This window comes from Heteronotia binoei, chromosome 10, assembly GCF_032191835.1.
Source record: "Heteronotia binoei isolate CCM8104 ecotype False Entrance Well chromosome 10, APGP_CSIRO_Hbin_v1, whole genome shotgun sequence".
NCBI classification, from domain to species: domain Eukaryota; kingdom Metazoa; phylum Chordata; class Lepidosauria; order Squamata; family Gekkonidae; genus Heteronotia; species Heteronotia binoei.
Window position 1 is genome coordinate 96,806,351 of NC_083232.1, and position 15,164 is coordinate 96,821,514.

Sequence of the window (15,164 nt, forward strand, 5' to 3'; positions counted from 1 at the left end):
ATCTCCGTCCCCCACAACAGACACCCTGTGAGGTGGGTGGGGCTGAGAGGGCTCTCCCAGCAGCTGCTCTTTCAAGGACAACTCCTGAAATAGCTACGGCTGACCCAAGGCCATTCCAACAGGTGCAAGTGGAGGAGTGGGGAATCAAACCTGGTTCCCCCAGATAAGAGTCGGCGCACTTAACCACTACACCAAACTGGCTCTCATGCATTATCTAGGCCAGGGGTGGCCAACGGTAGCTCTCCAGATGTTTTTTTTGCCTACAATTCCCATCAGCCCCAGCCATTGGCCAAGCTGGCTGGGGCTGATGGGAGTTGTAGGCAAAAAAAAAAAAAAACCATCAAGAGAGCTACCGTGGGCCACCCCTGCTAGGCTGCCAGCCGGACTGGAGAAGCGATTTAAACTGGCAAATGCTTTCTTCTCCAAGCTGGCTGAAGGGGCAGCGGGAGCCCCAAGAGCCACACAATCTGTGCGAAAGAGCCACACGTGGCTCCCGGGGCACCGCTTGGCCACCCCGAAGAGATGGCGCGGCAAGAGACTGACTGAGATGGTTTGAAAGCAGCCCCCAAACCCTCGCCGGCGTCTCCTCCCGCCGGCCCAAGGCCAGGGGCCACCGGTGCCTTCTCAGGCCTCCTCCGCCCCGGCGCTTTTGCGCGGAGGCAGCGTTCCCTCGAAGCTGAGTTAGCAGCGCTCCAGGCGGCAGCTGCGCGGCCTCCAGCTCGCCCCTTTTGGCCTTCGCTCCGGCAGGAGGGCCGCAGAGCGCGGGGCTGGCTGCAGCAGCGGCTCCCCCAGTAGAGTTTTTGCTCGCAAGGCTGCAGCTCGGAGGCAACGCTGCGCGGCGGCGAGGACTAAGCCGCACGTGTTTTCCGCCTCGGCCGTGGGGCTCCAGGAGCCGGCCGGGCGGGAGGAGGAGGCGGAGGCGGGCCCGTAGGCGCGGCGAGCGCGCCGAAAACAAACGCGCGCCCAGGCGGCGGAGCCACGTGGCGAGGGGGCCGGCGAAGGAGCCCCTGCCCGGGCGGGCCGATCTCTGCCCAAGGCCAGCTCCGGGGATCGGCAGCCCGGCTCAGCCGGCGCGCACAGCACATGGCCTCGCCTCTCCCCGCCCCGCCGCTGCTCTCCAGCCCGGGCAAGCCCCGCCCCAGCCCGCCGGGCCCCAAACGCATAAAGGCGGCTGCAGGCGGCGAGGCCCGACCCCTGGCGGCCGTGCGCACCAGACGGGCAGCAGCAGGAGGCGGCCGGGCCGAGCCGGCGTGGGATGATCTGACGGCGCCCACGGAGTCGCGCCCGCCGGAGGAGCAGCAGGAGGAGGCCGGCCCGTGGAGGTCTCTGCCCCGATGGCTCGCCAGGCGGCCCTCGGAGGGCTCTTGGCGGCGCTCCCGCTGCTGCTGCTGCTGCTCCCCCCCGGCGCGCTGAGCAGCGCGGAGGGCCACGGCAACGCCAGCGTCGCCTACCAGATCGTCACCTTCAAGTGGAAGCACGTCCAGGACCCCTACATCATCGCCCTCTGGATCCTGGTGGCCAGCCTGGCCAAGATCGGTGAGTGCCTCGCCCGGCCTTGGCAATGCAAAGCCTTCCTTCTGCCACGGGAGGGGCTCCACTGGCCTGGCTCGGGGGGGGGGCATCTAGCCCGGGAGGACGCTGGCCCCTCTGCTCCGGGAAACCTGCCCCCTCCCGCCCCCCCAAAAGCGTCCGGTTTGGCCCTTTGGGGGTCTCTGGGGTGCCAGGAAGGAGTTTGCCTCTGCGGGAGAGAGCATCTTTCCACAAGGACCCTCAGCAGAGGTTTAGTGGAGGGCCAGCCTGGTCTAGCCGGCAGAGTGTCTGAATACGACCTGGGGGACCTAGGTTCGAATCCCCACTGGTGCTGCGGAAGGTTGCTGGGTGACCTGGAGCCCAGGCACGCTCTTTCAGCCTGACCTACCTCAGAGGGTGGTTTTGAGGATAACATTGCAGAGATATTTTGGGAAAGAAAGAAGGTCAATACATTTAATAAATGAAATCTGCCCTGAGAGAGGTGCCTTCCTCCCCTCCCTGCTCCCCCCCCCCCAGGAGACCTGTCCTGGGACCATGAAGAGGTTGCCCATCTGTGCAGGAAAATGGCCCCCTGAATTGTGCCCTTAATTGCTTTTATTCAGGTTTCTCCCCAAATAGACCGACTGCAGTCACCCTGGGACCCGCCTGAGTTTCCCCCTTCTCTGGTTTGTCTCGGTTCTGTTATAGAGCATTTCGTGGATGCTCCGATCTTGTGCGATTTCTGTGATGATGCGGACTCACTGCCTTGGGATGATTTCTGGGACTCCCTGTGATAGCCAAGACTTCCCATGTCATCCACGAGCCAACTATAGCATAAGACTTTTATTGGAGCCAACCGAAATGTCACAAAGTTAGTGCTGAGCTTTCATGGACCCCAGAAGTTTGTGTTATATTGGATGTTAAAGCAAAACGAAGGGAGGGGGTTGAGGTGCAGTGGAACCCCAAATTTTCAGACTGTGCTTAAATGGAGCAAAGAAGGTATGATGTAAGTGGGGGGAGGTAGAAATTTTCCTGCGTTGCACTGGGGGGTTGGACTAGATGACCCTTGAGATCCCTTCCAGCTCTGTATTTCTGTGTCACTCAGGCTGGGTGCAAAGAAGAAATTATGTCCAAACATCAAAGATCAGTTTGCAGTTTTCAAACTCGGGTAGGAGAGGTAACCAAAGTTCCAGTGGCAGAATGAACATGCTGTGCCGTCTGTTGGGATGGGCCAGGCATTCTTGCCGTCAGTTGTGGAATGAAGACCGATTGTGGATGATTGTCGTGTATTTAACAGAGGGCAGCTACATGTACCAATTGTTCATGAGGAGGAGTGTCTGTTTTTGCAGTGGCTTCTTCACCAAAGCACCAGGGTCCTGATGTGTTTTGGAAAGTTCAAACTGGGGAGGCTGAACCAGGAGCGAAGGTTGTATGGACCCTGCAGCATCTGGGGGGGGGGAGAGGGGGAGACAGGGGAGGGGCATGAGTCTGTGTGCAAGAGGTGGGATTGGTGGAGTGAGACGCACGGTCTTCTAGGGGGCCGAGGTTGGGTGTGCCTCCCGTTACGGATGCTAAAGTGTCACTAAGAAATTCTTTTCAAGCGCACCGTTTTCGCTCTGATTCTTTAGCTCCGGAGAACTGCAGCTGGGATTTCAGGCATTCTGAAGGAGCCTGCATTTCCCCCCCTCTCTCCTTGTCTTTCCGCCAATCCCTGGGAGCCGCTGCAGACTTTAGATGGTATTCGTGTTTGCTGTGGCTGCCCTGGTCGTTCTGGCAGCGCTGTACAAAGGACAGATGGATCTATGGTTAACCCCAAGCCTCCCAATGCCAGGGAAAGATTCTTTGGGGGTGTTTAAGGCCCCTGCCTCTGCGTATTTATTCATTGTAGGAAACCTTGGTGCAGCACAGGGGTGGCCAGACTTACTTAACATAAGAGCCGCATAGAATAAATGTTTGAGAGCCACGAGACGTGAACAGCAGATGTTTGAGAGCTGGAAGGGAGGGAGAGGTGGAAAGAAAGCAACTTTTCTCTAAGCTGCCAGCCAATGGGGGGGGGTGGGGGCTTTGCAAGCCACACAAGATGTGTGAAAGAGCCACACGTGGCTCTCGATTGCATTGCAAGACACTGAGATGCCCCAGGTGTAGCGCAAGCATCTCCGTCTGAGTGGAATTGTCACACAGATTGTAAACAACTAGATGTGGATCCGGTAGCACCTTAGAGACCAGGAAGATTTTCAGGGTGTACACATTTGAGAGTCAAAGTTCCCTTCATCTACCCCCTTCACAGACTGTGGAGTGGCTCTGAGATGTTCTCGGATACCTCGGCTACACTTCCGGGTCTCTTGTTCGTCCTTCATGACACAGAGCAGGGGTGGCCAAAGTTGATTAACATAAGCGCCACATAAAATAAATGTCAGATGTTGGAGAGCTGCAACATGAACAGCAGATGTTTGAGAGCTGCAAGACTGGAAAGAAGGAAGGGAAGGGATATAGTTAGGGTAGGGAGCAGAGGTAGAAAGAAAGCAACTTTAACTTTCATTCTCCAAACCACTGGCTGGCTTGGAGAAGTGATTTAAAGAGACCACTGCCTTCTCCAGACTGGCTGATGGGGCATGGGGGCTTTGAGAGCCACACAGTGTGTGTGAAAGAGCCACATGTGGCTCCCGAGCCACAGTTTGGCCTCCCTGATACAGAGTGTCATGTTTGGGCTATGGACTTTTGTTCCTTGGAACAAATGTTCCTTTTCGTATCCATATCTCTTAGATACTGAATGCCATGTCTCAGTCAAAGAGTCTTTACTTTGGCAAGCAGTGGTCTGCCGCTGTGTGAGACAAGATGCTGGATGAGATAGACTGACTAGGGTCTGGGAGACCTGGGTTCAAATCCCCCCTCTGCCATGGAAGCTGACTGGGTGACCTTGGGCCAGTCACGCATGCTCAGCCTAACCTACCTCACAGGGCTGCTGTGAGGATAAAATGGAGGAGAGGAGGAGGATGGGCTCCACTTTGAGGCCCCGCTGGGGAGAATGGCTCGGTGTAAATTATGGCAGTAACTAAGTAGAATGAGTGAAGGTTTCTATATGGAACCAAACCAGAGGAAAGTTTGAGTCCCGTGGCATCTTTAAGACCAATGAAGCATTCTTCTGCGCATGCATGTATCTGAAAAAGTGTGCATGCACACAGTAATTGATGTCCAGAATTAAACTTTGTTGGGCCTTAAAGGTACCACTGGACTCCAACGTTGTTCTATCGATTCATACCAACCCGGCTGCCCCACCTCAAATCAGAGGTGGACCGCTCCTTGTAGCTATTGTTAGTGAAAGCACAAAGTTCTCAACATTCCTACATATATTTTGCCCAAGTTTGAGCCCCCACACGTTCTTTGAACTTGGCTTTCGGTGAAACTGGTCCCTTCTAGCCCTCGCGCTCTAAGAACATAAGAACATCAGAGAAGCCCTGTTGGATCAGGCCAGTGGCCCATCCAGTCCAACGCTCTGTGTCACATAAGGACATAAGAGAAGCCATGTTGGATCAGGCCAGTGGCCCATCCAGTCCAACACTCTGTGTCACATAAGAACATAAGAGAAGCCATGTTGGATCAGGCCAGTGGCCCCTCCAGTCCAACATTCTGTGTCACAGAAGAACATAAGAGAAGCCATGTTGGATCAGGCCAATGGCCCATCCAGTCCAACACTCTGTGTCACATAAGAACATAAGAGAAGCCCTGTTGGATCAGGCCAATGGCCCATCCAGTCCAACGCTCTGTGTCACATAAGAAAATAAGAGAAGCCATGTTGGATCAGGCCAATGGCCCATCCAGTCCAACGCTCTGTGTCACATAAGAAAATAAGAGAAGCCATGTTGGATCAGGCCAATGGCCCATCCAGTCCAACACTCTGAGTCACATAAGAACATCAGAGAAGCCCTGTTGGATCAGGCCAATGGCCCATCCAGTCCAACGCTCTGTGTCACATAAGAACATAAGAGAAGCCCTGTTGGATCAGGCCAATGGCCCATCCAGTCCAACGCTCTGTGTCACATAAGAAAATAAGAGAAGCCATGTTGGATCAGGCCAATGGCCCCTCCAGTCCAACACTCTGAGTCACATAAGAACATCAGAGAAGCCCTGTTGGATCAGGCCAATGGCCCATCCAGTCCAACGCTCTGTGTCACATAAGAACATAAGAGAAGCCCTGTTGGATCAGGCCAATGGCCCATCCAGTCCAACGCTCTGTGTCACATAAGAAAATAAGAGAAGCCATGTTGGATCAGGCCAATGGCCCATCCAGTCCAACACTCTGAGTCACATAAGAACATCAGAGAAGCCCTGTTGGATCAGGCCAATGGCCCATCCAGACCAACACTCTGTGTCACACAGTGGCCAAAAAATCAGGTGCACCTATCAGGAGGTCCACCAGTGGGGCTAGGACACTAGAAGCCCCCCCACTGTGCCCCCCGCTCCTCAAGCACCAAGAATGCAGAGCATCATTGTCCCAGACGGAGAGTTCCAACAATATGCTGTGGCTAATAGCCACTGATGGACCTCTGCTCCATATGCTTATCCAATCCCCTCTTGAAGCTGCCTATGCTTGTAGCCGCCACCACCTCCTGTGGCAGTGAATTCCATGTGTTAATCACCCTTTGGGCGAAGAAGGACTTCTTTTATCCGTTCTCACCCGACTGCTCAGCAATTTCATTGGATGCCCACGAGTTCTCGTATTGTGAGAAAGGGAGAAAAGGACTTCTTGCTCTGCTTTCTCTGTCGAGGCTGTTTTCTGTTTTCAGGTGCCCCATTCCAGGAGTTGGCTAGACTCTGGGGTGGGGGTGGTGTCTTGTTGTTCTGCTCTAGAATCAGCTGCCAAATTTGCTTTTCCTCATGAGAGGCTAAGAATATTACAGCACCTTTGAGGGAGAGGTTATAGCTCAGTGGAAGAGCATGTCCTTAGAATGCAGAAAGCCCCACGTTCAGTTTCTGGAATTCTGAGTAATTTTAATGTACTTTACAGGATAACAATTGAAAGTGAACTTAACGTTCTGTGGTTTTCCACCTGCAAGCTCTTCTGACTCCCCCGCCTAGTTAGAAACATGATTTCCGAGTTCGGAGCGCCGACTGAGCTGTCCAAGGTCTTACCCGCAAGTTGAGTTCTGTAGTGAAAGAATAGCTGGCCGACTTTTTGAAAAATATTCCCCTGTTCTCGCAAGAGAGGCAGGTTGAGAAGTCTGCGTGGGGCAGCAGTTCAGGCATCAGGCTTGGTTCTGGGAGGCACGGGTTCGATTCCCCACTCTGCTGGGTATAAGTTTTTGGGATAGCTAACTGAAACTCCTTGACGTGTGTCCTTTGGCTCTGAGCTGCGGCTGGCATTTTCACTGACTGAGCTGGAAAAAAATTCCTGAGATTTTGGGGACAGAACCCGGGAAGGGCATGGTTTAGAGAGAGGAGGAACCCCTGGAGGGTCTAATGCCGTAGAGTCCACCTTCCAAAACAGCTGGCCCCCCCGCAAGGGAACTGTCCTCTGTCAGTTGTAATTCTGGGAGTTCTCCAGCCACCGCCTGGAGGTTGGCAACCATACTGACTGGGGTGTGGAAGTGAATATCTGCAGCCAGCTTTCTGGCTAATTACTGCAAGGTAATGATTGACACGCACTTGCCATTCTTTTTTATTTTTTTATTTTTTGTCAAAAATGTGATTTTACTTGGCTGCATATTGAATCCATTAAACAGCCTAAAATATATTAGACCGCGGCGGCCAAACTGTGGCTCGGGAGCCACATGTGGCTCTTTCACACATATTGTGCGGCTCTTGAAGCCCCCATTGCCTGTTGGCTGGCTGGGAGAAGGCATTTGTCTCTTTAAATCACTTTGCCAAGCCAAGACAGCTGGCAGCTTAGAGAACACATTTAGAGTTAAGAACATAAGAGAGGCCATGTTGGATCAGGCCAATGGCCCATCCAGTCCAACACTTTGTGTCACATAAGAGAAGACATGTTGGATCAGGCCATTGGCCCATCCAGTCCAACACTCTGTGTCACATAAGAGAAGACATGTTGGATCAGGTCAATGGCCCATCCAGTCCAACACTCTGTGTCACATAAGAACATAAGAGAAGCCATGCTGGATCAGGCCAATGGCCCATCAAGCCCAACACTCTGTGTCACATAAGAACATAAGAGAAGCCATGTTGGATCAGGCCAATGGCCCATCCAGTCCAACACTCTTGAGTCACATAAGAACATAAGAGAAGCCATGTTGGATCAGGCCAATGGCTCATCCAGTCCAACACTCTGAGTCACATAAGAACATAAGAGAAGGCATGTTGGATCAGGCCAATGGCCCATCCAGTCCAACACTCTGTGTCACATAAGAACATAAGAGAAGCCATGTTGGATCAGGCCAATGGCCCATCCAGTCCAACACTCTGTCACAGAAGAACATAAGAGAAGACATCTTGGATCAGGCCAATGGCCCATCCAGTCCAACTCTCTGAGTCACATAAGAACATAAGAGAAGCCATGTTGGATCAGGCCAATGGCCCATCCAGTCCAACACTCTGTCACAGAAGAACATAAGAGAAGACATCTTGGATCAGGCCAATGGCCCATCCAGTCCAACACTCTGTGTCACGTAAGAACATAAGAGAAGCCATGTTGGATCAGGCCAATGGCCCATCCAGTCCAACACTCTGTTACACAGTGGCCAAAAAAATTATACACACACACACATATATACACACTATGGCGAATAGCCACTGAAAGACCTCTGCTCCATATTTTTATCCAATCCGCTCTTGAAGCTGTCGATGCTTGTAGCCGCCACCACCTCCTGTGGCAATGAATTCTACATGTTAATCAGCCTTTGGGTGAAGAAGGACTTCCTTTTATCCGTTTTAACCTGACTGCTCAGCAATTTCATCGAATGCCCACGAGTTCTTGTATTGTGAGAAAGGGAGAAAAGTACTTCTTTCTCTACTTTCTCCATCCCATGCATTATCTTGTAAACCTCTATCATGTCACCCCGCAGTCGACGTTGAAGTTGCTTTCTTTCCACCTCTCTCTCCCTCCTCCCACCCCCATCTATTTGCCTTCCTTCCTTCCTCCCTTGTCTCACAGCTCTCAAACATATGGTGTTCATATCTTGCAGCTCTTAGACATCTGACATTTATTCTATGAGGCTCTTACGCTAAGCAAGTTTGGCCACCCCTGTATTACCCAGTTGTTACTAGAACTCAACCGCCAGCTGTCAGGGGAGGCTTTTCTGACAGCAAGGCATCCCATCCTGCTTCTGGAGCGATTAAACGATCTGATCCCAGATGAAGCAAAGGTGTACCAGAATTATCCATCCCCAGAAGAGACAAAAAGAGGAAAAGAGACAAGCTCAGACCAGGAAATCATGCAGAGATAGTGGGGGCTGCATCTCTGCAAATGATACTTTTAGTTCACAGTAGTTTATACATTTAATTATTTGACTGTTGTGGCATACTAGCAGTTCTCTCGTGATGCACAGTTCAGGAACTACTGCATTAGATTTTAATGCTGATCTATATTGATACGTTCACCTCCCAATTTACTTCCTTGCCCCCTCCCCTCCCCTAAGTCGATGGCTTCAGGCTGGCTTCTTTGTGTCGGGTTTTTAGCTGTTAAATTAAAAGCTAGGATTTTTCCTTCCCTGGAGGATAGACAGCACATGGTTTCCTATTCTATCGATGGACAGTGTAGCTGCGATTTCCCTGGCTATGTCAGGTATCTTTGAATTCTGTACTTCAGCTGCTGTCGGCAAATAATAGGTGAAGTCCTTCGCTGGCGCATCCCCAAGCCGCCTTGCTTCCTGTCGTGGAACTTATGTAAACAACGTTTGTGTTAAATTTCCCAGCTGTAAACGGATGCCTGTGATCACATTTAGTTTCCATCTGACTAATTTAATGCATTCAGAAAGACTTGTTCGGTGGTGTCCGCCCTTCCTCTCTCCCCGCCCTCTCCCAGTCACACGCATGCGAGAGCACAATTCGGCTTTTCAGGGTGCAAGTCTTAATTATTTACACTGCGAAACGAGATCCCCAAGCTGTACCAGTCCACCAGGCTCGCGTTACGCCCCACGGGGAATTCCACATCTGCTCCAAACGGCAGGTTGTACACATATTTGGTAAGGATTCGAAAGGCTGCCTCGACCCTATGCCTTTCCTCCAACTTCAGCTTTTGCCAGTTTCAAAAGATTTGCTGCCGATTTGCATTATTTAGAGCAGGGGTGTCGAACGTATTTGTTAGGAGAGCCCGATCTGACATAAACGGGACTTTGTGGGGCCGGGCCATACATGTCCTAAAATGTAAGGCCAGGGAGCAGAGATATAAACTTTATAAAGGACACAAACAAACAAGGATTTTTTAAAAACTTTAAAATAAAACATAAAACCTCCCTGAATATCCCCCCAGCCCCCAGTAGGGGTCCATCACCAGAGGTCTCCATGACTTCCAGCTATGCACACTCACACACGCACACATAAATACAAAAAAAAAAAATCTGCATGTTTCCAAGAGTCCCCTCTCATCTTGTGGTTCTGGGGGGGACGCATCCCAGTAGTGGAAAAGCAGAAGAAGATAGAAGACGATATTGTATTTATATCACACTCTACTCTGAATCTCAGAGCTGTCACAATCTCCTTTACCTTCCCCCCACATACACACGACAGACACCCTGTGAGGTAGGTCAGGCTGAGAGAGCTCTTGCAGCAGCTGCCCTTTCGAGGACAACAACTACAAGAGCTCTGACTGACCCAAGGCCATTCCAGCAGCTGCAAGTGGAGGAGTGGGGAATCAAACCCGGTTCTCCCAGATAAGAGCCTGCACACAACCACTACACCAGACTGGCTCTTCCAGATATATTTCCACTGGAGAAAAGCATCTACAGTGTTTTCTGTGGCCCCAGAAGGTAGGACTGGATCCAGTGGGTTGAAAACAAATCAAAAGACTTTCCGGCTCAACATTAGGAAGAACTTCCTGACCATTAGAGCGGTTCCTCAGTGGAACAGGCTTCATTGGGAGACGGTGGGCTCTCCTTCCTTGGAGGTTTTTAAACAGAGGCTAGATGGCCATCTGACAGCAATGTGGATCCTGTGAATTTAGGGGGAGGTACTTGTGAGTTTCCTGCATTGTGCAGGGGGTTGGACTAGATGACCCTGGAAGTCCCTTCCAACTCTATGATTCTATCTCAGTGGAACGGACCTAACCTCACATCTCTGAAATATGTTAGAAGCTCTTTGCATATGTGTTAAGTTGGCTGTGAAGTCACTGCCAACTTACAGAGACCTGACAGGGACAATCCGAGGTGGTTCACCGTTGGCTGCCTCTGCATAGTGACCCTGGATTTCCTTGGTGGTCTCCCAACCAAGAACTAAGCAGGGCCGACTCCACTTAGCTTCTGAGATCTGATGCAGTCTGGCTAGCTGGGTCATTCAAGTCAGGGCTGTTTGAAGCCAACACCTACTAAGAACATAAGAACATAAGAGAAGCCATGTTGGATCAGGCCAACGGCCCATCAAGTCCAACACTCTGTGTCACACGGTGGCAAAAAAAAAAAATTATATACACACATACACTGTGGCTAATAGCCACTGATGGACCTGTGCTCCATATTTTTATCTAAACCCCTCTTGAAGGTGGCTATACTTGTGGCCACCACCACCACCTGTGGCAGTGAATTCCACATGTTAATCACCCTTTGGGTGAAGAAGTACTTCCTTTTATCCGTTTTAACCTTTCTGCTCAGCAATTTCATCGAATGCCCACGAGTTCTTGTACTGTGAGAAAGGGAGAAAAGTACTTCTTTCTCTACTTTCTCCATCCCATGCATTATCTTGTAAACCTCTATCATGTCACCCCACAGTTGACGTTTCTCCAAGCTAAAGAGTCCCAAGCGTTTCAACCTTTCTTCATAGGGAAAGTGCTCCAGCCCTTTAATCATTCTAGTTGCCCTTCTCTGGACTTTCTCCAATGCTATAATATCCTTTTTGAAGTGCGGCGACCAGAACTGCACACAGTACTCCAAATGAGACCGCACCATCGATTTATACAGGGGCATTATGATACTGGCTGATTTGTTTTCAATTCCCTTCCTAATAATTCCCAGCATGGCGTTGGCCTTTTTTATTGCAGACGCACACTGTCTTGACATTTTCAGTGAGTTATCTACCACGACCCCAAGATCTCTCTCTTGGTCAGTCTCTGCCAGTTCACACCCCATCAACTTGTATTTGTAGCTGGGATTCTTGGCCCCAATGTGCATTACTTTGCACTTGGCCACATTGAACCGCATCTGCCACGTTGACGCCCACTCACCCAGCCTCAACAGATCCCTTTGGAGTTCCTCACAATCCTCTCTGGTTCTCACCACCCTGAACAATTTAGTGTCATCCGCAAACTTGGCCACTTCACTGCTCACTCCCAACTCTAAATCATTTATGAACAAGTTAAAGAGAATGGGACCCAGTACCGAGCCCTGCGGCACCCCACTGCTTACCGTCCTCCACTGCGAAGACTGCCCATTTATACTGACTCTCTGCTTCCTATTACTCAGCCAGTTTTTGATCCACAAGAGGACCTGTCCTTTTACTCCATGACTCTCGAGCTTTCTAAGGAGCCTTTGATGAGGAACTTTATCAAGAGCTTTCTGGAAGTCAAGGTAAACAACATCTATCGGGTCTCCTTTGTCCACATGTTTGTCCACCCCCTCAAAGAAATGTAACAGGTTAGTGAGGCAAGATCTTCCCTTGCAGAACCCATGCTGAGTCTTCCTCAATAACCCGTGTTCATCAATGTGCCTACTCATTCTGTCCTTGATAATGGTTTCTACCAACTTTCCCGGTATTGAAGTCAGACTGACTGGTTTGTAATTTCCCGGATCTCCTCTGGAACCCTTTTTAAAGATGGGGGTGACATTTGCTACCTTCCAGTCCTCAGGAACGGAGGCAGATTTCAATGAAAGATTACAGATTTTTGTTAGAAGATCCACAAGTTCAACTTTGAGTTCTTTCAGAACTCTCGGATGTATGCCATCCGGACCCAGTGACTTATTAGTTTTTAATTTGTCTATCAGTTGCAGGACCTCCTCTTTTGTCACCTCAATCTGACTCAGGTCTTTCAACACCCCTTCCAAAATTACTAAAAGAGTGCAGGCCTCCAAGAATAACCCCTTGACCCCAATGGAGCAAAGACTGCTGGATATGCATGCTGAGATCTGCAGAAACCATGAGTCAAAAATAAATGCAGGGGAAATACTGGCAGTGTCCAGCAATAATACAGCTCCAGCTGCCATGCATTTCACAAGTAACTCAAGTCCTGGTAAAATATTGATCCCAATGAAGCCTGTGACCCAGTAGCACAGTTGGCAAAGGCTTGTGCCATCGCAGGTGCTGAAACTGTGCTCTGGCCACTTGCGACCTGGGAGGAAACTTGAGGCACCAAAATGGAACCATTTTAAATGAAGGCGCAAGGAAACATGGCAAGCCGGGCTCCTGGCAAAGTGTGCTTTCGTCAGCAGTAAAGTCACAGTGGAAATAACTATTGGTGCTGTCATTATTGCCGTTGCCTGTGCCTTTGTAACCGTGTGGCTAGATTACTGCCCTGTACTGTATGTGGGGCTGCCCTTGAAGTCTGTTTGGGGGCACCTTCTGGTGCAGTGTGCAGCTGCCTGTCCCCTGATGGGTTGCAGGGAGTGCATTCCTTCTGTGCTGCACTCTCTGAACTGTTTACTTTTCATCTACTGGCAGGTCCATGTATGTTCTGTAACTCAGCAGCTACAGGAAAAGTACACAGATGCGGATTTCAGCTTTCCGAGAATCTCAGTTTTTATTTCTGGGGTGACCAAACTCGCTAAATGCAAGAGCCACATAGAATAAAAATGTCAGATGTTTGAGAGCCGCAAGGCATGAACGCAGGGGGCAGAAAGTGGCAGAGGAAGGAAGAAAAGTGGAAAGAAAAGAAAGATAGGTGGAAAGGAAGGGAGAGGGGGGAGGGAGAGAGGGGGAAGAAAGCAACTTTAATTTGCGTTCTCCAAGCCCGCCACGTTGGCTGGCTTGGTTTGGAGGAGTGATTTAAAGAGACAAATGCCTTCTCCAAGCTGGCCAGTGGGGCAATGGGGGCTTCAAGAGCCGCACACTATGCGTGAAAGAGCCGTAGTTATGTGGCTCCCGAGCCGCAGTTTGTTCACCCTGGTTTATTTTAACAAAAATCAAGTTTGTCGTCATCATGTCTGTGAAAATATGCTCGAAAATGCACGAGCAATGAATCAGGACTTCAACAGCGCCAGGGTGATTCCAGGGAGGAAGTTCCAGAGCAGGGGTGTCAAACTCATCTGTTATGAGGGCCAGATCTGACATAAATGAGACCTTGTCGGACCGGGCCTTGTTGGGCTGGCTGTGTGTGGACCTATTTAAGATTAGGGAGCAGAGATATAAACTTTATAAAGGATGCAGACAAACGTAAAGATTTTTTTTTTTTTTAAAAAAGCTTGAAATAAAGCATGCTTAAAACATTACCACCATTGGTCTTAATGGTGCTTTCTTTGTATCTCTCCCATGTGGTCCAGGGAACTGGGCAAAGGAAGCTGTGGCGCTTTCCTTCCTTCCCCAGGAGACCAGGATGGAGAGGAGCCTCAGCCAACAGAAGGAAGAGAGGCTTGGCTCAGTAGCTCTGCTGTGTGATTGGGAGAGCCTGTTAAAGCAAGCTATTCCTCCCCAAGGGAGGAGCCTCAGTCAATGGAGAAAATAGAGGCTTTCCTCTGTAGCTCCTGTGCGATTGAGCAAGCCTGGCAAAGCAAGCTGTGATGCAGAAGGAAGCAAGAGAAGGAGAAGGAAGCAGATGACAGCCAGTTGCTCAGGGACCTGATAGGAGCCCTCCGGGGGCCTGATTTGATCCCAGGGCCGCGTGTTTGACACCCATGTTCCATAAAGCCTCCGGTACGGAAGGCGCCTACCCCATGGCCAATACTGACCTGAAACCAAGAACCCTTTGCTCTGCAGTCAGAACACACCAAGGCTGAGCTTTCTTTAAGAACACATGTGAACCTGCCTTCTACTAACCAGACCCTTGGTCCATCAAAGGCTACTCAGGCTGGAAGTGGCTCTCCAGGGTCTCAGGCAGAGGCCTTTTCCGTCATCTGCTGCCAGATCTTTTAACTGGAGACGCTGGGAATTGAACTCTGGACCTTCTGAATGCCAAGCAGAGGCTCTTCCACTGAGCTGCAGTCATTTTGTGAAAGCTTCTCAACTCCCCGCCCCCTCTTGCCAGAGATGCCTCTGAACTTATCAGGAGCAGGGCTAGCAAGAACTCCTTTGCATATTAGGCCTCCCCCCCAACCTGATGTAGCCAATCCTCCTGGAGCTTTCAGTCGGCCCTGTACGAAGAGCCCTGACAGCTCTCGGAGGATTGGCTACATCAGGGATGAGCGTGGCCTAATATGCAAAGGAGTTCCTGCTACAAAAAAAAAGCCTTGATCAGGAGGCACTTGAGCAACAATAACAGGATGTATCTTTTCATTCACTAGCTAGGTGGCCGAGCCTGGGACGGGAAATAGCGCTGAGGTGGAGGATGTATCCTGGAACAAGTTGTCTGTCCTTGCTCCTATGGATCCGGCAATGTCCAGTCTCCCCTTTCCCTCCCCAGTGAAACA

The 15,164-nt window shown here is 50.6% G+C and overlaps 1 protein-coding gene across 1 annotated transcript in view; it reads left to right on the forward strand.

Moving 5' to 3' along the window:
• Positions 1–1,334: 1,334 nt before the first annotated feature.
• SLC9A3 (solute carrier family 9 member A3) overlaps positions 1,335–15,164 on the forward strand; it is a 92,606-nt gene continuing 78,776 nt past the window's right edge. The window contains exon 1 of the mRNA XM_060247741.1: positions 1,335–1,536. Within this exon, the coding sequence (XP_060103724.1) occupies positions 1,335–1,536 (202 nt within the window). The remainder of the gene's footprint in view (positions 1,537–15,164) is intronic.